General features: G+C 47.3%; 1 protein-coding gene across 1 annotated transcript in view; it reads left to right on the top strand.

Annotated features, from left to right (window-relative positions):
* The window catches only part of COL4A6 (collagen type IV alpha 6 chain), a 159,656-nt gene that overhangs the window by 110,166 nt on the left and 22,166 nt on the right, over positions 1-27,324 (top strand). The window contains exons 12-29 of the mRNA XM_067722692.1: positions 297-350; positions 6,814-6,873; positions 8,133-8,177; positions 8,665-8,718; positions 10,053-10,122; positions 11,193-11,300; positions 12,198-12,338; positions 13,164-13,268; positions 15,029-15,189; positions 15,661-15,840; positions 16,373-16,556; positions 19,346-19,399; positions 22,094-22,165; positions 22,577-22,684; positions 23,723-23,944; positions 24,324-24,485; positions 26,124-26,294; positions 27,016-27,159. Of these exons, the coding sequence (XP_067578793.1) occupies positions 297-350; positions 6,814-6,873; positions 8,133-8,177; positions 8,665-8,718; positions 10,053-10,122; positions 11,193-11,300; positions 12,198-12,338; positions 13,164-13,268; positions 15,029-15,189; positions 15,661-15,840; positions 16,373-16,556; positions 19,346-19,399; positions 22,094-22,165; positions 22,577-22,684; positions 23,723-23,944; positions 24,324-24,485; positions 26,124-26,294; positions 27,016-27,159 (2,095 nt within the window). The remainder of the gene's footprint in view (positions 1-296; positions 351-6,813; positions 6,874-8,132; positions 8,178-8,664; positions 8,719-10,052; positions 10,123-11,192; positions 11,301-12,197; positions 12,339-13,163; positions 13,269-15,028; positions 15,190-15,660; positions 15,841-16,372; positions 16,557-19,345; positions 19,400-22,093; positions 22,166-22,576; positions 22,685-23,722; positions 23,945-24,323; positions 24,486-26,123; positions 26,295-27,015; positions 27,160-27,324) is intronic.

Genomic DNA, 27,324 nt, shown 5'->3' on the forward strand with positions numbered 1-27,324 from the left:
CAGATGATCATCTTTTCTATCTTCCAATTAGCCTGAGCATTTGAGACTCTGTTTTGGATAGTTTTCTTTGCCTGTCATGGACTTTGGTCCTTTCCACACTACTAAGGGCTCCGTAAACTAAGACATCCTGGTGTAGTTACTAGTTGTGGAGACTAGGCAATCTGCACCAGCCTCTGGTGTCCCAATGGGGATACCCTATGGTTTCCCACTGCCCAACCCAAGTAACTCAAGGGAACTATCTCCTTTATGTTCACTACTTCCTGCTGCTACTCACTAAGCTTTGGTTGATTTTCCAGGGTGAACCAGGGCTTCAGGGCTTCCCAGGAATAAGTGGTCCTCCAGGTCTCCCGGTAAGTCTCCCTATTTGGTCAACATGTATTCAAGGATCTGATTGGACAAAAGCTATACCAATAGAAAGCTAACAGGAGGACCTCCTTCCTATGGTTATTGTAGAGAATTTCACCATCTTCATTGTTAGAAGGCATTTAAGGAAATGTCTTGTTTCTCAAACCCATGGGGACATTAGGTTCTTTATGAGACTATATAGCTTAGAGGTTATAACCTCAAGCTCTAGAGTTAAAACAGACCTAGGCTTGACTTCTGATTTCAGCAGTTTCTAGCTATGTAACCTTGGACAGGTTTCTTAACTTTTCTGAGCCTCAGTTTCCTAACCTACCAAAAAAGGGATAATAATGGGGTGCTTATGAGAATTAAATGAGATAATATGCATGAAAAGGGCTTAATAAATGCCTGGCACGTATCAATTGTTGAGTAAATGGTAGTTACTGTTAGTGATCCTATTTTCACTTTCCTATGTGCCCTTGTATCTTAGATTCTTTCACCCAACAAATACTTTTTGAGGGCCCCTATTTGCCAGGCCTTCTGCTGGACTCTAAGGCTGCAACAGCAACTAACAGTCAGATAAGTAAAAGTCCCTGTCCTTGAGGAAATACATTCTAATTGGTGGGGATGAGGGAGGGGAGAGAATCAACAAGTAAACAAATGAAGGAGAACAAGTTCATATATTGGTAAGTGATACACAGAAGACAAAAAAAGGGTAAAAGTGTTGGAGTGTGGATGGGTAATGGGATGGGCACCTTTGGACAGAGTGGTCAAGAAGGGCCTCTCTGAGGGATCGCTTATTTTGAGGGAGCGAGTCATGTGGAAGGTCGGGAAGAGTGTTTCTGGCCAAGGGAACCATAAGTGTCAACACCCTGAGGTTGGAACAAGCTCAGTGCTTTAGAGGAACAGCAAGAAGGTGAGCGGGTGGAGAAGAGTGAGCAAGGCCAAGAACCAGGCAGAGAGACAGGAGCCATATCATGGAGACCTTTGTAGGTCAAATGTGGCTTTTATGTTAAATGTAATGGGAAGCCATTGGAAGGCCCTGACTTGTATTTTTAAGATCTCTCTGGTGGTAGTGGGAGTTGGGGGGCTGGGTTATGGAGGATGGGGGGAGGGGAAGGCAGCAAACAGAGGCTACTGCAACAATCCTGGTGAGGAATGGTGGTGGCTTGGACTAGGATGATGGCAGTGGAAATGGAGAGAAGTACATGGATTCAAAATGTAAAACGTTTTAAATTTTTGTTACAGAACATTTCAAACACATACAAAGTGGGGAGAGTGGCATAATGGTCCCCCTGTGTACCCACCACCTAGCGTCAATAATTAGCAACTCACGGCCAATCTGAAGCCAACAACAGATGTAGCATTTCATTACAAATACCTCAGTATTTCTAAGAGATAAGGACTTTTTAAAAACATAATGATGATTTCATCACCACTAATTAATTATCAGAAATGACAATATCTGTTAAGTCAGAATTCAGGTTTATGATTGTCTCATAAATATATATTTTTATAATTACCTGGTTTTGAATCAGAATCCAAATGACGCTCACAGATTACATTTGGTTGATATATCTCTTAAACTACAAGATATGTTTTGAAGGAGCTGATGAGATTTCCATGGATTGGGTGTAGGGGTCAGGAGGGAAATGGATGAATCAAAGATGACTAGGCCTGCCCCCGGCTTGCTGGCAAAGTGGGAAGAGATGACTCCGGTGCTTCCCTACAGTTCTTTGAAACACTTTGGGTCTCTCCAGGTGGCCGGAAAACACAGCCAGTAGAGCCACTGGCACAGATTACTTCCACAGTGATCCCTACTACTCCGTAGAGACACAGGGGCAACAGAGAACCATCTATTCAATGGCCTTGATTTTAATCAGCTCAGTATCTAATGAATCATAAAGGGAAAGAATATTCATGTTGGAGACGGGACACCTGGACTTCAGCCTCAGCCCCAGCTCTGGGCCTTCAAGTATCTGAACCTCTCTGTATATATGTCCTGTGGCAATGGTCATGTCTACTGTTTTGAGGCCCAACTCACAATGTCCATCAGGTTTCTTTACAAAGTATAAATCTGTGCTGTCCAATATGATGACCACTAACCACATAACAGCTACCAATCCTTTGAAATGTGGCTAGTCTGAGATGAGATGTGCTGTAGGCGTAAAATACACACCAGATTTCCAAACCTAGGTGTGAGGGAAATAATCTAAATGATCTCATTAACAATTTTTACGTCGGTGTTGAAATGACAATATTTATGATGTGTTTGGTTAAATAAAATGTTGTTAAATTAACCTCACCTATTTGTTTTACTTTTTTAATGAAGCTGCTAGAAAATTTAAAATAACATAGTAGTTCACATTATCTTTCGATTGGACAGCACAGACAGAGTACTTTGCAAGTGGGCTGGGGAATAAAGCCTGCACCTTTCTTTGTGAGCATTTCACATAAATTCTAGTCACCTCTTATCATCTCTATGATGTAAGCAAGGTGGGCTGGGTTTATATCCCTGACTGATGAGGAAACCATGGCCTGAACGGGTAAAGAGGCTTGTCCAGAGTCACTCAGCAAGTTATTAGCAGAGCTGAGACTGAAATTCAGTTTTCTTGAATACTAGCCAACTCCAGGCTTTTTCCTCATACCATACTGCCCCCTACTGTTCATTCTTGTCATGGTGGTTGTGGATTGCGTGATCTCCGGTGCTTTGCAGTTCACTGGCTCACGCTCCCTTCCTCCTTACCATTCCCTTCCCTGTTCTACGTCAGAGGATTTCCCCTTCTGCAATTTCACCCGTTCCCTTTGCCCTGTGAAAGACGCACTGACTGACAGCAATGCACAGTGGTAAACTGCAATACCGTTTCAAGCTCAGCGTTTCCAGTGTTTCACAGTGTGCCCTGACAAATAGAAACCCCAGTTGATTGTAAAGACATCCAAGGTGGAAAAAAAAGCTTCCTTTATATGGTACAGCATCTTTTCAGAGAGTGGGAATCAAGAAACCAGAGTTCTCAGGCCACTTTGGTGTGGATTCCACATGCAACCCTGGCCAAATCCTATAACTCCTTTGCTGCTAATATCTCTATCTGCTTAATGGGAACATCTATAGGTAACTTCTGTGACTTCTGCCAGAATAGTTGTAAGAAGAAAGGTGGTGACGTGTTTGAGATGCTCTGGGCTTTTCGGAGGAAACACACTTCTCAAATCAAAAGCCCTCACGTTGGCTTTCAATTATCCACACTCACTGAGAAACAAGGCAGCGCTGAGGGTGCAAATCTCTGGGGAATCTGAAATGTTCCCTTCAACCATTTGTTTTCTTTCCATCCTAGCCCAGATCTTTGCAGGAGCTGCTGACAAGTGGCCAACCTGAGAGATTTAGACCTCACTTTCTTTCCCTTGCCCCTTCTGCAGTGACCCAGCATCCTTGCTTTTCTGGCTCAGCCCCAGCTTCACACATTTCATGACATTGTCCCAGCAGCACACTCATGTGTAGGCCACAGATGCTCCCGTGGAGATTGTCAGAGAGAGTCACATACCTCTGTGCCCTCCAAGGCACCAGCAAACGCAGGGTAAGGCAACATGGCAGATGATGGGAGAGAGAAGGGAAGAAAGCGGTGAATCCTGAGGTACCTATTGAGTGGATCTGAGGCAACTACTGGACAGGCGGGAGTTCTCTTTCTGCTGAGCACCAGGCTTTCCAGGCACTTCAGGTAGGTCCTTCGGAGGAGGAGCCCCATCTTGACAGACTTAAGCTAAGCCCTCCCCTCCGCCCCACCCCCACCCCCACCGCAACCCGGTGCCCTGAGGGGCAGTAGCAGCAGTGTGACAGGGTCAGAGTTGACAAGGAGACTGACTTTCCTAACCTCTCAAGTCGCCCTCGCAGTGCCAAGCCAAACCGATCGCTGCAGTTTAGCCTCCAAAATGTGACCCCACAGTATGCTCATTCCCCGCCCCTCCCCCATGGCCTCCGTCCCCCTTTTCAGGCTTCAGCCTCCCTCCTGCCTTCCTGCCCTCCTTGTGCAGGTGGGCCTCGCCCCTCTCCACCGCCCTCACTGGGGCCGGGCGAGGAGCTCAGGCGGAGAGGGTGACCACCGTGCTGGCAGCCTGCCTCTCGGGCCAGCAGGCCTCTGAGGACCCAGGGCCAGAGTGTCTTTCACTCCACAGCGGGGCCTGACGCCCCCTGGTTCCAGCCTACCGTCTGCAGCTTGCCTTTTTCTCACACCCCCCTCTTCACCCTGCTGTCCGCCCCGACTCCCAGCCACGTGACTGAAGTTGAGTTTTTGCAGAGCCGCTAACACCCATGAACCCAAAATACCAGGAGACCAGGGCCCTAGAGAGCAGGCCTGTAAACAGCTAAGCTAGGCTCTGATGAGGTGTTCCTGACCGTGGGTGAGAAGGGGTAAGGGAGCAGTGGGTGCTGGTCAGCTCATGATGGCGACTGACTGGGCCGGGGCCGGGGCCCAAGACATCTTGCTAGAACAGCTTGTTCAGCAGGGCCTCGTACAGGGCCTCCCTGTGCTGGGAGACAAGCTGAGCCTACAGCCCAATATCTTGCCAAGTCATTTATGTTTTATTGGCTCTAACCCCGACACACAAATTGCTTTTTAACATTTTTTTTCCTTTTTAAACTTCGTATATGTTTTTTTGCTCACCTTGTAGCTCAACCTCTCACACCCTCTCTCTGAGAAAGCAAGAGTCCAGAGGCTCTTTCTGCTTTCCGGAGAAGAAGGACAAGGGCCCCTTGTCTTTACAACTGTGGTAAAGATAGGTGGAGGCTGTGAGATGGTACCTGGACATTCTTTTCCTCACACTTTTGAACAGTTTTTTTCCCTTGGTCACTGTTCCATTTAATTCAACAAGTATGTATTGGACCACCTTGTATGTGTCAGGCTACAGTCACATGCCTTGGAGGAGACAGAAGTGAATGTGATACAGACCTCTCACAGACTTTCATCCGGAACCTGGCTTAGTGCTTGAAGAATTTGGGGCAGCGTGGGCTGCCGTAGCTTCTGTGCACAGGCCAGGGAAGGCTCCGTGAAGTGTTTGACTTCAGCCGCCAATAGATACATGCCACCAGGGGGCAGCATGCCTCGGTTTCCAATTTGAGCCGCAGAACTAAGTTTGCATTCAGTTTGACACACAGGCCTTTCAAATAGAAACCCTATTCAGCATGAGGTGTGAGCAATTTGACTCCTAACTGTGGCTGTAGAAAAGAGGGAAGGCAAGTAGGAGCCAAAGGCTGCTTTGAGTTGGACCCTTCACAGACGTACACTGCCCTCCTCAGCAACAACAACAGTAAAAACAACTCACGTTTTAAAAACAAAAGAAAGTAAAAACTTGGGCCTAGAAAACTAAGGGCTATTCAGCCAACTGTACCCACGGGAATGCTCTGAGTATGAAAGAGGAAGAAAAAAAAAAACTACAAATGGGATTGGAGCAGTGCTTTGACAATTAGCTGAGCCAGGTCACATCAAGAGGACAACAGGAGGTGTGCCATAACATCTAGTGTCTTTCACAAGCTCACATTTGAGAGAACTTCACTGCCTCCTTTACTCTCATAATAGGCCTAAATGCTATCTGCCAACATCCGTGCTCCAGGAAGTCCCATTTTAAACAGTAACGACAAAGTGACCTCGATTACATTTGCCATGAAAGACTTTATCCACTCTGGTAATGAATTCTTCTGTATCTCGGGGGCCCAGAATGTGCTTGCCCTGGACCCAGAGCGGAGGAAGCTCTCTCATTCACTCTGCTTTTTGGATTTCTGCTTATTCCTAGAGAATCCCCAAGTCATGTCCGTGGCTGCAAGCCCTCACCTTCTGTGAGCAGGACAAGAGGGGTTGGTGACCATCTTGCAGTCCCTTTGAGAGTGTTCCTAAAGCCCGCACAGTTCTAGATCACGCCTAGATAGAAACACTCCTTCCCACTGAAGAGGATGTTGCAGTCATCATGTCTCCAAAGGGCAAAAGCTCTTCTCTCTAGCATCAATCCCCAAGGATTAACACAATTCTCCATTTGTGGGTCATCTTTGACCCAAGCTCCTAGATGGTGGGAAGCAGCCTGTTCTCTTGGAAAGGGCCCTGGAATGGAAGCTAACGCCCTGACTGTCTCATTGACTCTCTAACCCATGCAAGATGCTTGGCCCTTCTGAGTGTTAGTTTCCGCATCTGTAAAATCAATGAGGTTAGATCTGTCATTATTTCTATGCTGTTAGTTCGTGTTTCCATAAATACTTGTAATAGTTTTTTGGGGAGAAGACATTACTTCTAGAACCAAAAAGTAGCCTTTAATGAATGGTTCAAATTATCTTCAAGGCCTATGTGTTTCTCAGGCGGTGACGAGACGCTCAGCATGGTTGAGCTTCCCCAGTGGGACAGTGGAGCTGATTGGAAATTACCACCTTGCTTTGGATGGAGCCAGGAGACCTGTGAGGAAATGAATGTTATAATCTGTGGTCTCTTTTTTCTTTAGGGTTTTGGAATTGCTGGAGAAAAAGGAGAAAAGGGAATCCCTGGTTTGCCGGGACCTAGGGTACGAACCTGGAATTTTGCTTGCCTGGATCTGTCAAGTCACCGGGTCCCTTTTGTTTTCCGTCTGCATCTCTGTTATGTAACTTGATGGCCTCCTAAGCTTCTCTTGTTTCTCTTTCTCAACCCTCGGGCAGGTCCCTAAGACCTCTTCCTCTCCCTTCTGCCACATTCCCTTGACTTAGTGGCTCCTTTGAATAAGGAATGAGGTACAGTAAGTCCCCTACTTACGAACCTTCAAGTTGTGAACCTTTCAAAGATGCAAACGTATTATAAACCTATTCCAGTACAGTACTATATAGCCAATTGTGTTAGTTGGGTATCTAGGCTAACTTTGTTGGACTTACGAACAAACTGGACTTACAAATGCACTCTTGGAATGGAACTCGTTCGCATGTAGGGGACTTACTGTACTCCCTACACCAGGTGGTTCCTCAGCCCGTTTACTCTCCTTGTCCTCAACTATAATTATCTTCTGGGCTAAAGAATGACATGTCTTACTTTCATTCCATTCTATCCTGAGGGAAGGTGGGGTAGGGGCAGTTTGCAGGAATGGAAGAAGGAGGACCAAGTGCAATTTTTATAGGACAGAAACAAACCTGGGAAGTTCTAGAACATAGTGAGTAATGTTTGGAGTCAACAGTTTCCAATAATAATCTCACTTCAAGTGGAGAAATAACTGTTAGCCTCTCTGATTCCTAGCTTCAGGCACTTAGGTCTTACGTTGTTAGTAATTGGCCAACCTTAGCCTTAAAGAAGCAACACTTCAGAGAATTAATTGTCTTTTTAGCTTGGTCATGAAGTTTGTCAAGAGTCTTTTGAGTATTCTGCAATGTTCATCCATTACCCTGCCATTTCCTTCTCCACTTTCCTCTACTCCCCTGTCTTGAAAACACAAAATCACCAACAAAAAATGCACTGGGGGAGAGAGACAAGAGGCCCTCCCACAATCTATTTAAAAATCTCATGACTTGGAACTAATGCAGACTAAGTATAATACCACCCAGCCCTTCTACCCAATTCCACATAGTACTTAAAATGTTTCCATTTATTTAGCTCTTTAAAATTTCCCTGTGTGCCTATTCAGCCTGATGGATTAGTGCTTAGAAAGAAGTCATTAAGGCACGTCTAGGAACATTCTCTTACCTGGTTTTAGGAGCTGCTAAATCCTGATCTCAGTTGGAGAGCTTTGTTATGTAAGTCTAGTTGCTTTGTCTAGTATGGGCTATTAATCTTTCTAAGGTACCTCTATTCTCTTTACAGGGTCCCACGGGTTTAGAAGGAGTCCAAGGCCCTCCAGGGAGTCAGGTATTTTGGTTAATATCATTAAAGCCTCAGTGTATAAAATCCAAATCAGAAGGCCCTCTTGCTTTACTTAACATGACCATCAATGCAAAGGGAAACACTGCTTACAATTCAAATTGTCCGCCTCTCTTTGTTTGATAGAATCTCAGCCACTCACCTCTTTTGTTTTTACCCAAGAAGATGAGTGTCCAGTGTTCAGTCCTATGATGAAGTAGTACTCCTTTAACATGTTATCAGGGCCTAGCAAAGCCAGCCTGCTTGTATTCGTCTCTAGCCTTGTGGCCCTTGTACCTCCTAACATGCAAGTTGGCTACCTAAGCGCCATATTGCCTTCTGGAACATTTTACGGCTTCCAGAGTCAGGTATGATCCATATATATCCTGGAATGCCGGCCAAAATCCCTGTGCCATTTGCCCTGGCCTAATCCAAAAACCATCCCCTCTTGTGCTCTTAGACATTCAATTCAGTTGTAACTATGTTTCTGTCACAGGGCAAGAAGGGGTCTTCAGGTTTCCCCGGGCTTAATGGATTCCCAGGAATTAAGGTAATGTTTTTAGGAAGTGAAAATCCAGGATTGAGGAGATGGAAGGGTGAAGAATTAGTATAAATGCTATTTAGTCCATTTGGGCTGCTATCACAAAATATCACAGACTGGGTGGCTTATAAAAAAAAGAGAAATTTATTTCTTATAGTTCTGGAGGCTGGAAGTCTGAGATCAGGGGGCCAGTATGGTTAGGTTCTGGTGAAGATCCTCCTCCGGCTTGCAGACTGCCTACTTCTTGCTGTGCCCTCACATGGTGGAAGGGGCAGGCTAGCTCTCTTGGGCCTCTTTTATAAGGGCACTAACAATGGTGGGAGCTCTGCCCTCATGATCTAATCACCTCCCAAAGACCTCACCTCCTAATATCGTCATCACCTTGGGCATTAGGTTTTCAACGTGAATTTTTGGGAGACACAAACATTCAGATCATAGCAAATGCCTATATGATGAAATGGAGTATTTTTTAGTATTTTGACATTTTAGATGTCACCCTTTTCACACGAAATGCGTATAAGCAAATCCATCCCTACAGGGAGAAATATTTTATTATTGACATTGTTTAGAATTGCCAACTTTTGGGTTTTGTTATCGTTTTTAAATTCTCTCAAGCAATGCATCCCCTTATTGCCTGCACCTGGGGCAGACAGCTCCTACCTCCCAAGCCTGGTTGTGCCACTCTGTCTGATTCTGGTACCTGAGTCTCCCTTTTGAGAGAATTAGGACTCTTTTGACTTCCTCTGCCTGACATCACCCACTAACAAGGGCCGTGACAGTAGCAGAGTCCCAAGCCTGCTGAAAGTGGGAAATAAGTTAAAACTCGGGCTTCCCTGGTGGCGCAGTGGTTGAGAGTCCGCCTGCCGATGCAGGGAACACGGGTTCGTGCCCCGGTCCGGGAAGATCCCACATGCCGCGGAGTGGCTGGGCCCATGAGCCATGGCCGCTGAGCCTGCGCGTCTGGAGCCTGTGCTCCGCAATGAAAAAAGTTAAAACTCTGTTCCCTCCTTAGCACCTCTTGGGTGTAGCCATATTTTCTATTCCTGCGATATGTTTCCCAGGCCCAGAAGCAGATTGTCTTGGAGTCAGGTTGCAAGATAAAATTGGGATCCCTTGTCCTTGACAGGTTCTCAGTTGAGTGTCAGGCCTCTGGGCTGCCTTGTATCACCTTCATCTTAAATTTATTGGACTTTGAAATTAACCTATGGATTGTTTGGCCCTGGAAATCAGGGGTTACAGAAGGAGGAACCTTCCATTGTCCCAGGGAATGGTTTTGAGGGAACATAAATCTTATGTGATGAGGTCACAGAAATATTTGTGTTTAATGTATTTAATCTTTGCAGGGTGAAAAGGGTGACATTGGCCTGCCAGGCCCAGATGTTTTCATCGATACAGATGGTGCTGTGATCTCAGGTGCAACTTTTCATTGATTGGAGTGGAAAAAAAAAACATAGGAAGTTGACTTCTATATCCCCTGTAATTGTTAAGAGGATACTTTGTCAGCCACTGGATTGCTGCTAAACCCGATCCCCACAAGGGCCACTCGTGGATCCTAAACTTGGGAAATGAATCTAACTCCAATGTCTTAGGCAAAGAAGCCAAGCCCCATACTCCATGTTTGTGTTGGGTCCACCAAGACTGGGATTTGCGTTGGCCTGGGTCTGGATTTGCTAAAAATGGTTCTCCTAGTGATGCTTAGGGAAGGATTCATACCCTCCCAGCTAGGCTAACTTCAGCCTGATACTCTGGGACACACAGGGTCTCATGTATGTGATCCCATGCATGCTCGAGCTTGACAATTTCACAGGAAGTGGAAAAGTATCTTTGGTTAGGGGAGCAAGTATCTTTCGGTTAGGACAGCCCTCAATAGTGTGACACTTTGGAAGTTTGCCTTCACCTCTCCTTGTTCTAGTTACTGTGTGTGCCCAACTCTTCCCTTCGCCTTCTCTAGAGATCTAGATGTCAGTGTCTCCAGCTACTCCTCGCTTGACCAAAGGCTTCTCCTATAGTGCCTCTTCCATCTGGGTCTCCTAACTTCCTTCTCCTCACATCCTCTCAGGCCTGTGCCCTGTCTGGTAAACTCATTAAAGCTGAGGTGTTAATGGTTGACAGTGGCTTCCTGTGTTCCACGCTCAAGAAACCTGTGTATACCATGAAGAGTAGGCTTCGACACCTTAACCCAAATGGCAGGGATTTGAGGCATGACAAAAGATTACTAGTAGTAGAAGAACCTTCCTAGTACTTATCACATCTTACCATGGAAGGTAAGCCCTGGCCAGACCAGTACTGAACAGTAGGAGAGCGTTAGCTCAAATAGGCCCATTATCACATGAGAGCATTAGCATCTGGGAGACCTGTGAAGGGCAAGAAAGGTGCTTCTAACCTGAGGACATCTCCTTGCAACTCTTTTGAGGCATTTTGTGGCATTTGTGGGCCTCCCTTCGGTTTGCTTACTGCTTTTGTTGTTGTTGTTGCAATGCCAGGTTATCCTGGAGACCCCGGTATGCCAGGCCTCCCAGGCCTTAAAGGAGATGAAGGCATCCAGGGCCTGCCTGGCCCTCCTGGTGCCCCTGGATTACCAGCTTTACCAGGTAAAACAAACTAACCCACCCCATGCACAGATCTCCACTCTGGTGCTCAGCATCCCCTTCTATACTCTGGTCTGGGTACATACCCAGCCACAGTCAGAAGAAAGGTAGACTGTAGTCAGTAGGCTCCCTGCTGCAAGCCCAAGGCCAATGTATATGAGAATAGGGCCTGGGTAAGCAGCTTTCCTTTGACCTCAGGAATGTACCATAGCTAGATAGGCAATCCCAGACCATCAATGAGGGGGCCTGGGTTGGCCTGCCAGAGCCCTGTCACCCTTCTGTCTATGTGCCCTCCCAGTTGATGCTTGCCAGAAGGAGCTAACAGAAGCCCAGACGAAAGTTTGTACCCAGACCTTCACTCTGTGCTTAACCCAGGATCCTGTGGACGACATCCTTGACACAGTCATTGGAGGAACACGCCCATATGTCACTCTATAGTAGTAAACAGAGAAAGGGCATGCCAGCGTCTGGGAGGCAGTGATGTTCCAAATAGAAAGCCTCAGACATTACTTTTAAAGACAGCAGTTTCTAAATTCTCTGGAGATGGGCCTCTGTAAGGATACCTGTGCTTTTAAAACGGCCCCTTGGAGGAGGTACAGCTGATCTCAGCACCAAGGTGGAAAAAATCTAGAAACGGGAGGCTGGAGACCCAGCTTTCCCTCTCAGGTGCCACTTAGAAGTTCTGCACCTCTGACCATGTTTCTGTACGTCTTTGGGCCTCCATTTCCCAAGAGGTTAGGCTAGCTGATTCCTAGGGACCCTTCTAACTCAGCTGCAGGAGAAGGGCAAATGCTTTCCCAAATTCTCCCTCGGAGCTAGTGTCTAACATCGGCACTGATTGGAATCCCCTGAAGAGGAGGGTGATGTGATGAGCATTTTTGTGTGGGCTTATCCTTCCAGGTGGCCCCGGTACTCTAGGGCTCCAGGGAGTTCCGGGCCTGAAGGGGGACCAAGGAAAACCCGGCCACACCACAACTGGGGCAGCTGGCCTCCCTGGCAGAGATGGTTTGCCAGGCCTACCAGGCCTACCAGGCCTACCCGGTAAGTTGTGTGTTTCTCTCTTTGGTCTTGAGATCCAGGTGTGATCCAGGTTGCAGAACAGTCCTGATTTTTGAGGGAGGGAGCATCTCACAGGTTAGGGACCACAGCGATCAGAGTGTTCACCAAGGAATAGGCAAGTGAGGGCCATCTCGATGATCAGACACTACCTAATGCCTTCTGACTTCGTAGTCATTCCCTTTCCCCCTTCACTGTTCTCAGCCCCTAGGCCTGTGGTCTTGCAGCTCCTGAAGGAGCAGCATTGGCTCTTTCAAGCTTTCCCTGGTCCTCAGGGCTCCAGCGGGGCAGGCTGAGAGTCCAAGAAATGGGAAACCAAGCCTGGATCCTCAAAGTGGCTGCTAAAAGCCTCCACAGGGCTTATTCTCCTTAGGTCATCTACCTGAGTATGAGATTCTAGATTCTAAGAAAAAGGCTAGAAATATGCCCCGCATGTTTCTTTGTAACCTGCAACCCCTGACCACTGCAGCTTGTACCCATCTCCTCTTTTGTCCTAAGAGGACTTCCTGGGATAGACATGGGGACTGCTGAGTTGCTGAAGCTGCCTCGGTTATTCCCATATCCCCAGTGTCTAGTCCAGTGCCTGGAACATAGTAGACATCCTATAAGTAGTAGTAGTAGAGAGAATTGAGCCAACAGAGTTTGGACTTGCTACAGACTTTGGGTCCTTGTCTTGGATTTTTTGGGGGAAGGGTGTCTCTGCTCTGGTGGTTGGGGCTCAAGGACCCTTGGTGACTGAGCTGCTATGCTGAGTCACATGAGCCCAGGCTCCTGTAAGTTGCCAATCTTTTATGTTTTTTTTTCCTAAAGGTCCAGCATTTGAGACGGGAACTCTACAGAGCACAGAGCCAGGGTTGCCTGGTCTCCGAGGAGAACGAGGTCCAAAAGGAAACCCAGGCCTCAAAGGAATCAAAGGTGATTTTGTCCCCTTAGGTTTCTTTGTTCCCCAAACTCCCTGGAGAAGGCCCTCTGGGAAGAAGCAAACTAACAGCCTTGGGAACCTGAACAGGACGAATCCTGGATCTTGCGTGGGAATGTGATTATACGACTGTTGGAAGTGCTATATTTGGAGCTGTAAGACTGAGGCTGGCGGTCGAGGTCACACAGGACAAAGTGGCCCCCAGGCTACTCTACCTGCCCCCTCCACCTGCAGAAGCTACTCTGCACATTCTGCAGCCCCTCTCAGTTTGCAAGGCCAAGGCAGGAAGTTACTTATGATTACCTTCAGCCTGAAGGAGAGGTCAAGACCTGGAACTCTGAAAAAGCCAACTGGCTCCAGGAAAACAACTCCGGTCCCCACAGATTGACTGAAGGATTGATTGATTGCCCCAGCCTTCGGCTGCCTTGCACTTTCCATCTTTCTGTTGTCTTTGGGTCATTCCTCCATTTCATACTCTGAGGGGCAGATGCTAAAGTGCAAATAAATCACTTCATTATAGTTCCAGCCCAGGGCAGGGTGGAGGAAGAGGTGAAAGTACTGGCTGAAGAGAGGTTTGGGTATACCTGGGGGTTTCAGGTACCTGAGATCTCTCCTGTTCTCTCAAGGAATTTACAGCTCTCCTCGACCTCAAACAGAAAGGTTTTAACTCACTCCTCTCCTTTCTCATTGCCCTGTCATAAAATGGCACTACCTAAGTATAGGAGCTAGTTCAGAAATTTTTGAAAGCCCCATCTCTAATTTTTAGATCCAGGGAAGATGGTTGAGGGCAAAGGATATTAAATTTCAAGTCTCGACCTAGGATGTCAACTTTGGCCCTTCCCTGACTCACTGCAGAGCTAGTGTGCTTCTTGATACCATTCTCATACTTAAAAACAGGGCCAACTCTGATGCCTCCCCTCCTATATTCCCATGGGACCAGAAGGTTTTTCTCTCTCTCTCTCTCTCTCTCTCTCAAGTCTGGAATAGTGATAGTGATTCTCAGGTGATTCACTGGACATGAGAATCACCTAGGGGAAATTACTACCAATTAGATTCTTGGACCTGGCCGCCTGAGAGTCTGACTGATTGGACCTGGGGTGAGGCCCAGCAAGCTGCCTTATAAGCAAGCATCCCAGGTGACTCAGGCAGGAGGTCATGGATCACACTCGAGAAATGATTATTTGGAGAACAGGCTGTTCTTTCAGAGTTTCAGGGATTATCGCTTTTCTAAAGGTAGGAAGAGGCCCTTCAGGATCTTAGGGAAACTCAGAGTCACCTCTGTTGATCCAAAGTCTCATTTCCTAGACCAGAAGCATGGAAGGTATAAGTGGCTGGGCTATAGTGCTAGTGACTCCTTGCTATCTCTTCAAAGATGCTTTGCTGAAATCTCTGTCATCGATTTATTGGGCATTTGTCTCTGTGTACAAAAGACAGGGGAAAGACATTCTGGTGAATAGTATGTTCAAGTGGCTTGGATTCCGGACTCTCAGTTGGTTAGTGTAGGTCAGTGGTTCTCAACTCTGGCTGCACATTAGACTCACTGATGGCTGGGCTCCACCCCAGAAGACTGAAATCCAAATCACTAGCACAGATGTACTTTGATGGAAAGTGAACCTAGTTCATTCGAGTCTGTTCTCTGCAGGCCTTCTGATTTCCTCCATGGAGTTGTTCAGGTCACGAATTACCGCTGGCAGGTCTTCCTTCTTCTTGGAAAGATGGCCCACTTAGATTAATGTTGTCTTTTTTTTTCCTCCAGGGGACTCTGGTTTTTGTGCTTGTGATGGTGGTGTCCCAAACATTGGACCACCTGGGGGGCCAGGCCTACCTGGACCACCAGGTCTCCTGGGCCTTCCGGGCCTGAAAGGAGCAAGAGGAGATCCAGGCTTTGGGGGTGCACAGGGCCCATCAGGGGATCCAGTAAGTCTTACCAAACTTTGGCCCTGAGGGAGCAAATGGGAGCTTTTAAATGCCCCTCACTCCTCACCAATCACTTTCCTAAAACACATAGAAGAAAGATGGGGATGAAGCAGACCTTCAAGGTTTTGATCCATAATATGAAGAAGTCTATCTAGGTATCTTGAAAGTCCCTTTCTGCTTTAACCTACCTATGTTCCCTCCCTTCCTCCCTCCCTTCCTTCCACAAAATTATTTACATTTGCCTAGAACTGTGCCAGGCCCTGAACACAGGGTTCCCATCCTCAAAGATTTCAAAATTTAGAAAGGGTAAGGAAATAAATGGGCAATTATAATCCAAGATGACGACATAATCCAGTGTCCAGAACTGTGCCATAATGTACCCACGGACCTGTTTTAGGTCAGACCTATGCGAGGCGCCAGAATCCTATGAAGTCTGCGTCTCCTCATCATTCCCTTCTGTCTTTTTGTCAGGGTGTATTTGGGCCTCGAGGTCTGGAAGGCCCCAAAGGAAAGAAAGGGGAAGCGACTCTCAGTACAGGATCAGGGATGCCAGGAGATCAGGGTGATCCTGGTCTCCAGGGGCTCCCTGGTGAGACAGGAGCCCCAGGCAAGGACGGAGTACCAGGTTTACCAGGCCTGCCGGGCTTTCAGGTAAGTCGATTGTTCCTGGGTAAATAGTGCTGTAAATCCTCACACCTGACTTGGCAGGTGGGCGGGTGGGGAGTAGCTGATGGCTACTTCCTGCCTCTGCCACTGACACTTTTGTCTCTGTGCTTTTCCTTTCTGTAAAATAGGAATCTTTTTCTCAGAATGGGTCATTGGCTCACTTGATAAATGCTAGTGACAACTGACCACATCACTTAAAATGTTTCAGCTTCTGAGGAGCTTTCCATTGCAAGTAATCCAGCTGCTTTCTATGACCCCCCCCCCCCCACCAGAGTTGTCCTTTCCCCTCACCCACACCAATCTAGAACCTTTTGCATTATCAGATCACTCAGGGTTGACAAGCTTCATTCCTATTAACTCGACTCAGAAGAATTGATTGAAAAACTAGAGTGACAGAGAATTTTAACCAAAAAATAAAGCCCTGCTCATACTGGTTAGGTGTTTCCTTCCTATGGTCAGAGGGCTCTCCAGATAAGTCTCTTAAGTAATGATTCATCCTTTCCTATGTGTTGTCTAGGGTGATGGTGGACAGGGCTTCCCAGGTGAAAAGGGGTTACCAGGACTTCCTGGTGAAAAAGGCCGCACTGGTCCAATTGGCCCCCCAGGAATTGGGCTACCAGGATCTTCTGGACCTCGTGGGCTTCCTGGAGATAAAGGAGTAGATGGATTCCCAGGGCAACCAGGCCCCCCTGGGATTCCAGGTGAGTCAGGGAATATCAGATGGCTTTGGGCTTGGAAAACTGACTCCTTGAGGGTAGATATGACCCAGATGCGTGGAATGTGTCATAAGAAGGCCAACTGGAATCACTACTTTCAATCCTCTTGAGGGTTTTCATGTGGAAAAAGGATCATACTGTGGTACAGTTACACAGAACAATATAGATTTCAGCCCTACTAAGTGAAAAACTTCCTAACAGAGCAGTCTGAAAGTATAACAGAATGGCCTTGGGAGGTTATGAGCTCATAATCCCTGGAAGATTTCAAGCAGAAGCTGGATGACCATTTATTACAAGTGCCATGGAAGGAATGAGTGGAAATTGGACAAGAAAGGTATCCTCTAAGTTGTATGGTAATATCATCAGTAGGGAAGAACCTTTCCTTAATTCATGAGATCTCAGATTGAGAAGAGACCCTAGTTCTGTCTAGTCTGATCTCCATTTCATACCTTAAATCCCTCCCATTTATATAACTTCTCTTTCTTTCTTTTTTTTTTTTTAACATCTTTATTGGGGTATAATTACTTTACAATGGTGTGTTAGTTTCTGCTTTATAACAAAGTGAATCAGTTATACATATACATATGTTCCCATATCTCTTCCCTCTTGCGTCTATAACTTCTCTTTCTACTTGAATTTTAGTAATCATAATGAGTGACAGCCCTGCTTATAGATCAAGGTACTATGCTATTAACTTGCCTTCTTGCATACAGCTAGAACAGTTCTCCATCCTAACTTCTACGTTTCCACAACTTCTATGTTCCCATTAGTGGTACCACACTTCCTGTAGTCGTCTGAAGTTTGAAAACTTGAAATTCATCTCATATTCTTCATTTGCAATGCCTCTTATCTTTGTCCCTTCTTCTTCTTGGTATTAAGCTCATTATCTCATGCCTAGCTAACACCTATATGCTTGTTGGAATAGATGGATGGATGGATGAATAGATAGATGGATGGATGGATGAATAGATGGATGGATGGATGGAAGAATGACAACTTCCTAAGTAGTTTTTCATTTCCTACCTCTAGACTTTCCCCACTCAATTCCACTATGAACACTGCTGCCAATTTAATAATCTGTAAAGAGCTGATTCCATCATGTTACTCCCCTAGTCCAAAGCCACAAATGTTCTCTACTAAATAGAGGATAATGTTGAAACTCCTCAGTCTAGAATTCAGAAGTCTCCAAACATGGACACAACCAACCTTTCTAACCTGACTTTATCTCATACTCTTCATGATTAAAACAAAACAAAACACTAAGACAACTGTACCTTTCACTGTCCCCATAAACAATATATTCATTTCTAACTCCACGATTTTGCCCATGTTGCCTTTTTCTTGAATACTCCTCCTTTTCTCTATGTACTCACATCCCATCCAACTTTCAGGCTTCGATATAGGCCCTAATTCTTCCACTAAGCTTTCTCATGACCCCTATGGTATGTCTTTGCCAGTTAGATTACATATTTCCTTCCATTAATGCTTTTACTTTTTCCAAATGCATTGCAAGCCTCTGGATACTAAGGAAGGTGAGTAATCCTTTTCAGTGTTTCTCAACCTGCCTAGTATAGTGCAGTGTTCCACAGGAGACTAATATACATTTACAGAGGAAAGGGCCTTTTCCATAACCAAGGAGCTTTTTCTTAGACCTATTTCTCCTCTTTCCACCTCGTCACCTTGAAGAATTACAAAAAAAGAAGACAGATACCAGGTCTTGTAAAAATTTATTTCTTTTAAAATGTACTTTTGTGAATTGGTCTAATAAGGATTACAGTACAAGTTAAAAATTGGTGATTCAGGATTCTTAAACCCAAGTCAGTATTTCAGTCCAAGTCAGTATCCCCATTAAGGCTGTGAGGAATTGTGTCAAACAAAACCATTCGGCCTTTTGGAAGTCCTGGTGTCAGTTATAGCTTTGCTTCCAGCTCTGTTCCCAGAGACATTATTCATGGTCATTCCACCGCCCCTCCGCCAATCGGGTCTTCGTTCTAGTTCAACCCATTTTGCAGGCAACTAGGTTTTAAACTGCGTTATATTAACATGGTGCCTGTAAACTTAGATATGCTCAAATCTGGATATTATCAACATTCCAACTGCTTGGAAACAGAAGGAAGCCCACAGGAACATTTCTGTCCCAAACTTCACTATCCCTGGACCCAGAAAGTTCTCAGGAAACTAGTGATCTAGAAAGCTATAGCCTGGGAGATGCCTTATGCAGAAAATGTTCTTGTTGCAGTACCAAGACTTTCCAAAAAGTTACTTCAATTAAGAGCATTAGCTTTCTTTTTCTCTCTACAGCCACCAAATATAACTCCTCAAACCTAGCTTTGTTTCCACACAATTGTAAAAACACTTAACTTGTGGGCCCTAAACATTTGCATTATGGCCATTACTGTTGCCATGAAAGATGAAGATGTTGTTCCTAAATGTACTCACTCCAACTGGTCGTGGCTCAGGCTAGGACAGCTACGTTGCCAGGAAAGGGAATGAAGTAATCAGAAGCCTTTCAACCTAATAGTGTGAATTATTACAAATCCTGGGCAAGGAGACAACTGGCTGTTTCCAAAGAGGCTCTGATCCAGATGCTCATAGTAATCAATCACCCTGGTTATCACTGCAGCGGCTACTGTGTCCTTGATCCTGTGTGGATGCCAGCTTTCTCGACTCAGTCCAGACAGGGAATTTGATCGGTGGGCTACAGACGAGACTTCCCTTGGGCCTCAAGGAACTTCTGTCCCGGTTTAATTTTCTTCTTTACTTGTTTGGTCTAGGTGACTGCTGCTGCAGGGAGAAGGTTGGGCAAGGAGACTTAGACACAGAGGGAGGTGAGAGGTAGTTAGGTCTAGAGGTTCTCAAACACCAGTGATGGCAACCCCACCCCTTCCTTTTTGCTCACTTAATCTCAGACACTCACAATGGTCTGAGTACCACACTGGAGGCCCGGGCTGGGGAGGGGTGATCCTAAGGCTGGGGTGCAAAGACTCACGCTGACACCGCTGCAAAGTCTCCTTAGCACGCCTCTCCTGGGAGGGAGGACAGAGGAAGTGGGCATGCAGTCTGTGTGAGGGGCTGGCTCCTTCACTGTGCATGTTGATGGCTTGGCTGATCTCTTCCTTGAGCATCTTCACTTATGAACTTAACTGAGGCCATGACTTGCCTTGGGAGGTACCTGGAAGGAGCCACCCATGTCTGATATTTATTCATTGGAACCAGAATCAACTGAGATATTAGAAACTTGATAACCAGAGGTGCTTTTTTATTCTGAAGATGAATTTTGTCATTAATGGGGAAAATTCTGAATAACTAGGTCATTTGTTGCACTTATAAAACAGAACAAGGGTAGAGCTGGTTTCTGCTTTGTTGGGGAGAAGGCTCGGAATTCAGGGATGTAAAATAAAAGACAGGAATGTAAAGTAAAAGAGTCAGGTAGCAGTATGACTTGAAGTCCTTACCTTCTCACCATTTTGACCCTCTGCTTGCAATACACAAATGTGGTGTGTTGTACAGGACTGGTCCGAGGCAAAGGGAAGTATGTCCTTGATTTCCTCTGGGTTCTACTCATCTTCCCTTTTCTAAGTATTTTTCCTGCCCTGGAACCTTTCCAGATGCCTGTCCTTGGCCCCATCTTCTAAAGATTTTGTTTTGCTCTGGCTATCACAGGTGAAAAGAATCTATGAAACACATATGATAAATTGAAGATGGATGGCTTCATGTTTGGACCTGGCCCAGAGAGATTTGTATTTTATCCAGTTTGTTTTTTAAGACATAAAGCAATGGAACTACAATGTTTGACCCATTAGAGTCAATCAGCTACTGAAATAGTTGGGGCAGGAGGGTTTTCTGCAGGGTCCCTCTCATGATACCATCTAGCGAGGCAATTCTTCAGCCTAGTCCAAAGCCGAGCACAGGACTGGCAGCCCTCTCCCCGTATAGCATCTCATCCATCATAAAGCATGTTTCCGCAGTAGGGAAATAGCCCTCCAAAATAGCTCCATCATTTCAACATCTGGCAGGATGGAGATGGGTATGACTACCTATGGAGGAAGATCAGGCTTGTGGCCATCTTCCCACCTGTGAAAATATAACTGTAGGAGCCTGAGGTCTAGAAGGCAGAGAGTTGCTGCCCAGGCTACACAGTAGTGTCACTAACCTGACTGAGGTAGAATGCAGGGGATGGCCTTGCGGGGGCTCTTCTGAATACTCCTCCTTAAGTAAGATACTAAAACACTGGTATTCACTGAGCACATCCCAGGGTGCCAGGCGCTGTGCTTAGTGCTGTTAACACTATTCCATATAATCCTCACAAGCACCATATGACGTAAGTAGCTCCAATTTTACACATGAGGCTCAGAGAGGTTGAGTATCTTGCTCATACAACTAGTTAGTAGCAGAACTACGATACGAGCTCAGCTCCGTCTGGCTTCAGAGCCCAACCTCTTAACCAATACATTATACTGTTCAATTCCCAATTTTGATTTAGGACTAGAACAGGTGGGCTAAAATGCCATCAGGCCTTGAAGTTGGAAAATGGAAGCGGGACTGGAGGAGGAATGCTAGCCAGTTCAGTAAGCAGTCTGAATCATAGGTTGTATACATATCTTTAAGAGATGCAATTTGTGATTTCTTTTACGTACAGGCAAAAGCTATAGCAGTTTATTAGAACTGTGGACTCTGGCTTAAAGTAGATCTCAGGGGGTTGTTTTAATGAATAGGCAAGACTGATTTTAATTAGCAGTTGTTTATAAATGGCATTTGAAGGAGCCAACTAACAATTTGGTCACTGGTATCTTATTAAACCTCCCCCCTGTGATCTTACAGACTCTTTATTTGTACTCTGAGTGAGCAAGGAAGAATTTGCCAGGGGAGGGGCTCCGCAGGTCAATTTCAATGTCTTGAATAGTGAAATTGACTACCCCTTCTCCCTGAGTAGCAGAGTTGACAGTTTCAAATGAGGAGCTGAGGGAAGGGTCACTGTCTGCCATGGCCAAGAGAGTGGCCTTCAGTGTTTACCTGGTACAGACATATGGGTCCATCTGACCAAGGACAATCAATAGGTTTCAGGAGATCTCAAATAACACGTGTCAAAAGAACCCAGTGGTTTGGGAAAAGCCTCATTCCAAGAAAAGAGCAGTCATCTGAACTTGAGAGGTGTTGGCTTCAAACACTCCAATCTAGTGATGTGGACATAATAATAACTAACACCAAGCACGCATCCCAGGGAGGGGCTCCATCTGAAGGCAGGGTGAATAGGCAACTGCCGTTTGCTGCTCTTCCTACACAACAGGAAACTTTGTTAGAATGAGATGTCCTGACTTGGACACTAGGGGCATTCGTATCTGTGAGAAATTGCACTAGGAGTAACTCCCGAGAGCTTCTGATGCTACGATTTTTCTGCATGGGCTCCCAGCTTCTGGGTGGGAAGAATAACTTAGCTGTTCCATTCGATGGAATGGGAGTAAAGGCGCATGCTAGGGGGAACTCAGGGGGTTCACCACCTGCTCACATGTTACCATTTACAGGTATCACCTTGCCTTGTATTATTCCTGGGCCATACGGTCCATCAGGATTTCCAGGAGCTCCCGGATTCCCAGGTATGGAATGAGGCCAGAAAAAGCCACTGAGCACACTTGTAAGGGCCATGCACCAAAGGAAGCTGAGGATAGCCTGGTAGCATTTGGGGATCCACATTCCTTCTGAGAGGGCGGCCTTGAGGATTGAGGAAATAGAATGGCTGCTAGAGAGGGTCGTGTGGGGAGGTGAGAATAAGAGAGATTCTCCAAGAGCTTAGAATTTTGTTTGTTTTTCGGCTGCACCGTGCAGCTTGTGGGATCTTAGTTCCCCAACCAGGGATCGAACCCATGCCCTCGGCAGTGAAAGCACGGAGTCCTAACCACTGGACCACCAGGGAATTCCCAAGACTAGGATTCTTGACTGGACGTCACAAATCATAGCTAGCCACACCGACTTTCCTTTCCCCTTACCACTCATATTTGGGTTTTCAGGCCCTAACGGGGCCCGTGGCCTCCCTGGGACTCCAGGCCAGCCTGGATTGCATGGAAATAAAGGGGAGCCCGGAAGTCCAGGATTGGTTCACCTCCCTGAAATGCCAGGTAAGAAAAGGAGCTTCTCCTCACCTGCTTCTCCTTTTGTGTGAGTGTGTGTTCGGATTGTGGTAGCCATCCACCCACTATAGGAAGTTAGGTTTGTGCTCTGGTGTAAGTGGGACGGTTTTGATTTCATACTCAGGCAAGAGAGCTTAGAGCTATAGAATGCCAGCATCTCAGAGCAGTAACGGCCATTTGAGGAGGAAACTGAGGCTCCTATGGAAGGTGACTCACCTGAGATCACAAGGTCACTAGTGATAGAGCCAGGACTCTGCCACATGGTCTGACTGCAAGTTCTATGGCAGTTTCCTGGATCAACTCCTTAAAGGTCAGAGAAGGAGATTCAGATGAGTGAGAGGGAAGTTGTCGTATTTCAAAGACTTCGCTCACACCCTGTCATTCCAACCTGAGCTTCATTGTTCTGCACTGCACCAGTGGTTCTCAAACTGTTCCCTCGGCCAGAAGCGTCAGCATCACCTGGAAACTTGGTAGTAACGCAGTGCCTTGGCCCCTTGGCAGAGTTACTGATCAGAAGCTCTGCGGGTGGGCCCCGCAATCTGGCTTTTCCCAAGCACCCCTGCCCCAGGAGACTCTGATGCACGCTCAGTTTGAGAACCACGCCTGCTCTGCAGCCTGGGGCTCATCTGAGGCCACATTCCCTTGGGCTTATCAGTGCTACAGATCTGTCTGCCACCCAGAAAGAGGGAGGCGTGACTTGGCAGGAGTTAGATGACTCCAGAAGAGACCAGGCCTTTGACAGGAGGTCCCGGGTGTAACCTGTGCTCTTTGGCCACTGTAGGCTCCCCAGGAGCGGGTTGCTGAGCTCTGCCCGCTGAGCTAGAACCTCCTCCAGGGCACACGGGGCAGTGCCTGCCACTGGGCAAGTCTTCCCAGGACCAGAGACTCCTGACCTTTAAGGGAAGCGACACACATTACTAATATGTTAGCTTTTGTAGTAGGGAAAAAACCTGTGTCAGAGTCCTCTCCCCAAACCTATCACTTCTAAACCTCCATGGCCTTTTATTTTTGCCTCTTTACACTTAGGATTTCCTGGACCTCGTGGAGAGAAGGGCTTGCCTGGGTTTCCTGGGCTCCCTGGAAAAGATGGCTTGCCTGGGAAAGTTGGCAGTCCCGGCTTCCCAGGTCCCAAGGGAGCCCCTGGTGACATCATTGGTGCTGAAAATGGTGCTCCTGGGAAGCAAGGCCTACAGGGACTGCCAGGAGACAGAGGATTTCCTGGAGACTCTGGCCTTACAGGACCCAAGGGTGACTCTCTTTGCCCCACTTATCTGACAGTCTACAGAAAACCTTTCAGTAACTGCTATACTTGCATGAATACCTGCGTGACTCTGGGGTGATGGATTAATTAGGGGCTTGAAATGAAAAGTCATTGTGTTCTGTCCTTCCCTTTGTGGAACTTTTTCTTAAATCACCTGCGTCCATTCTCCTGTCTTAGTAATTCCAGAAGTATCTATAATCCATAGTCAGATTTCTTGCAGAGCCTGTGATGAGCCACAAGGCTTGAGCTGACAAGACAGTGGCCCGTGGGGTACATCCTGGGCAGGCTCTTCCGCTGGAAGTTGGTTTGGTAATCGGTCCCTGCTATCAGTCCAGGCTGTAATTGTCTGGCCCTTCCTTTCCTTAGGTTTGCTTGGGAAGTCGGGCTTGCTGGGCCCCAAAGGTGATCGGGGCAGCCCTGGAATACCAGGCCGCGCAGGACAGCCAGGCCCCCGGGGATCTGATGGTCTATTCGGCATCAAGGGCAAACCCGGGCTCCCAGGAGCACCAGGCTTTCCAGGCACTTCAGGTAGGTCCTTCGGAGGAGGAGCCCCATCTTGACAGACTTAAGCTAAGCCCTCCCCTCCGCCCCACCCCCACCCCCACCGCAACCCGGTGCCCTGAGGGGCAGTAGCAGCAGTGTGACAGGGTCAGAGTTGACAAGGAGACTGACTTTCCTAACCTCTCAAGTCGCCCTCACAGTGCCAAGCCAAACCGATCGCTGCAGTTTAGCCTCCAAAATGTGACCCCACAGTATGCTCATTCCCCGCCCCTCCCCCATGGCCTCCGTCCCCCTTTTCAGGCTTCAGCCTCCCTCCTGCCTTCCTGCCCTCCTTGTGCAGGTGGGCCTCGCCCCTCTCCACCGCCCTCACTGGGGCCGGGCGAGGAGCTCAGGCGGAGAGGGTGACCACCGTGCTGGCAGCCTGCCTCTCGGGCCAGCAGGCCTCTGAGGACCCAGGGCCAGAGTGTCTTTCACTCCACAGCGGGGCCTGACGCCCCCTGGTTCCAGCCTACCGTCTGCAGCTTGCCTTTTTCTCACACCCCCCTCTTCACCCTGCTGTCCGCCCCGACTCCCAGCCACGTGACTGAAGTTGAGTTTTTACAGAGCCACTAACATCTTTTTTATCCCCTTTGTCCTTCTGTGTTTCTGGGGTCTTCACATAGGCTGTCCAGGTGAGAAAACAGCACACAAGCTCACAGACTAACACTCCCACTAGCTTGGCCTCTTGGGGAATTATCTTACTATACACTATAACCTGGCAAGGCCAGGGGTCCCTGAACTCATGCTGTGGGGTTGGCCCCCATTGAATTTCCTTCCCTTGTTGTGGAATCCCCTTCACAGCCTCCCATTAGAATCCTGGGGCTCGCAGCTACTTGATGCTTTTCAATCCATAGAAGGCCAAGTCAGCCATTCATTTAGGTCCTTGGGGGCCCAAATACCTCTGTCGTCACTCATTTAATCCTTTGGTTTTTTAATTTCCTTGCTTTGTACCTGAACATTCCACTTTGGCAGCAGCTCAGGAGCTTAATCCCATTGAGCAACTTAAAGCCTGGTGAAAGAAGTTTCAGAATACCTAGGATACCAGATGGGCCTTGGGGATTTCTACAGTACTTGGCACTAGGGGGTCTTTCAACCCTAATGCCAAGGAACTGGCTGACTTAACTGCTTGCATGAGGGATTAAAAGGGCAGCCCTGTATCCATGGCTCCCTGGGAGGCTGAAACAATGGCTTGGCTTTAACCTCTACTTCACCAATTGGCTCAGGAAACAGCCATTGTGGAGTGATTCAAACTGGAAGTACCAGGAAACTAGAGTCCAGTTGCCACCCTGGCTTCCCAGAGCTCCATTCAGAGGCTAAAGTGTGAACCACATTCATGAAGGGGGGAGAGTTATCATCAGAAGGGGTTTGCTCCCCCCCCCCCCCCCCCCGCCATCTACAGTGCCATGTTGAAAGAAGTTGCCATTGGCAGGGCGCCCTGGGTGGTAGGTGCTAATGCTTCAACCAGCTAAGAACTCTGCCTGTTAGCAGCCTGCCTAAGCCATTGTTAAAGGGCAGTTTATAAACGCCAACAAGCCAACCAACCAGAAGCCATGGGAATGGGCAGCGGCCCAGATCTGGACAGTCTCACTTGACAGCTGTCCTGTGTTCTCTCCTGTACTGATTCAGGACATCCTGGAAAGAAAGGTCCAAGAGGCGATATAGGTCCCCCTGCATCAGCTGGAAAGAGAGGCCTGCCTGGGCTGAAAGGCCTTCCGGGATCTCCAGGGCTAATTGGCTTCCTGGGGAACTCCGGCTTGCCAGGGGCCACTGGACTGCCAGGCCTGCCAGGTCCGAAGGGTAAGTGAAGGTATCAGGAAGGCACCAATGGGGGCCAAAAAGGAGCTGCCGTGCTGCCCAGCTCGCCCCCTCCCTCCTCTCTGCCTGGGAGAGGGGAATGGGGAGGGAGGTGGGCAGGGCTTTTTTGGCAAGATAGTTGGACAAGGCTAGTGCTAAAGGAGGAACCCCACCCAAGGTGATTCGCCTTCCCTGCCTGCTGGGTGGATCACTGGGCTGAATAGCATGGGCAGGGAGCCCAAGACAGGAACAGCCACACCAAGGTTACTCATTTGCACAACTTCTACCATAGAGCCTGATAGCTCTCAATTCCTGTGACTGTCCTGCTAGACATCAGAGGTTGGGCAGCGGGGGAAAGTGACTGGTCCAAGGTCACACAACTGGTTAGCAACAGCACCAGGCTAGAGCTCATCTCCCTGCCTCCTGGCCATAGGCTTTTTTTATTCCTCCTGTGCCAAACATGAGCTCTAACTTGGCAAATCATAAGAGAGGTTCCCACCTCTTCTTTCCTTTCTGGTGCTTAGTACAATGTCCCTCTTCAGGGAAGTAGCATAACATGTATTGACTAAGAGCTTGAGCTTTGGGGTTAGAGAAGCTTGGGTTTGAATCCCTTCTCTGCAGCTTCCTAGCTGTGTGACTTTGGGTGAGTTAATTAACGTCTCTGAGCTTCCATTTTCTTATATGTCAAACAGGGATAATAATAGAAGTTCTTGTTTCTCAACAGGTGAGAAGGGGTCTGTTGGACTGATAGGTTTTCCAGGGATTCCAGGTCTCCCTGGTATTCCTGGTGCAAGTGGATTAAAGGGAATTCCTGGGTCGATGGGAAGAGTTGGACCATCTGGACAGGCTGGTAGCCCTGGTGAAAAAGGTGAGCTGGGGAATCGAATTCTGGAATTGCCACCCATGCTTCCCAAGGTACATCTTGTTTATCAACTTTGTCATTCCTGTGGCTTATACCAACCCTGTGTTAGATAATAATATTTGAGGTTTCTGAATGAAGTCCTTTTAAACCAAAAGACCTAATCACTCTGAG

This window comes from Pseudorca crassidens, chromosome X (assembly GCF_039906515.1).
Source record: "Pseudorca crassidens isolate mPseCra1 chromosome X, mPseCra1.hap1, whole genome shotgun sequence".
NCBI classification, from domain to species: domain Eukaryota; kingdom Metazoa; phylum Chordata; class Mammalia; order Artiodactyla; family Delphinidae; genus Pseudorca; species Pseudorca crassidens.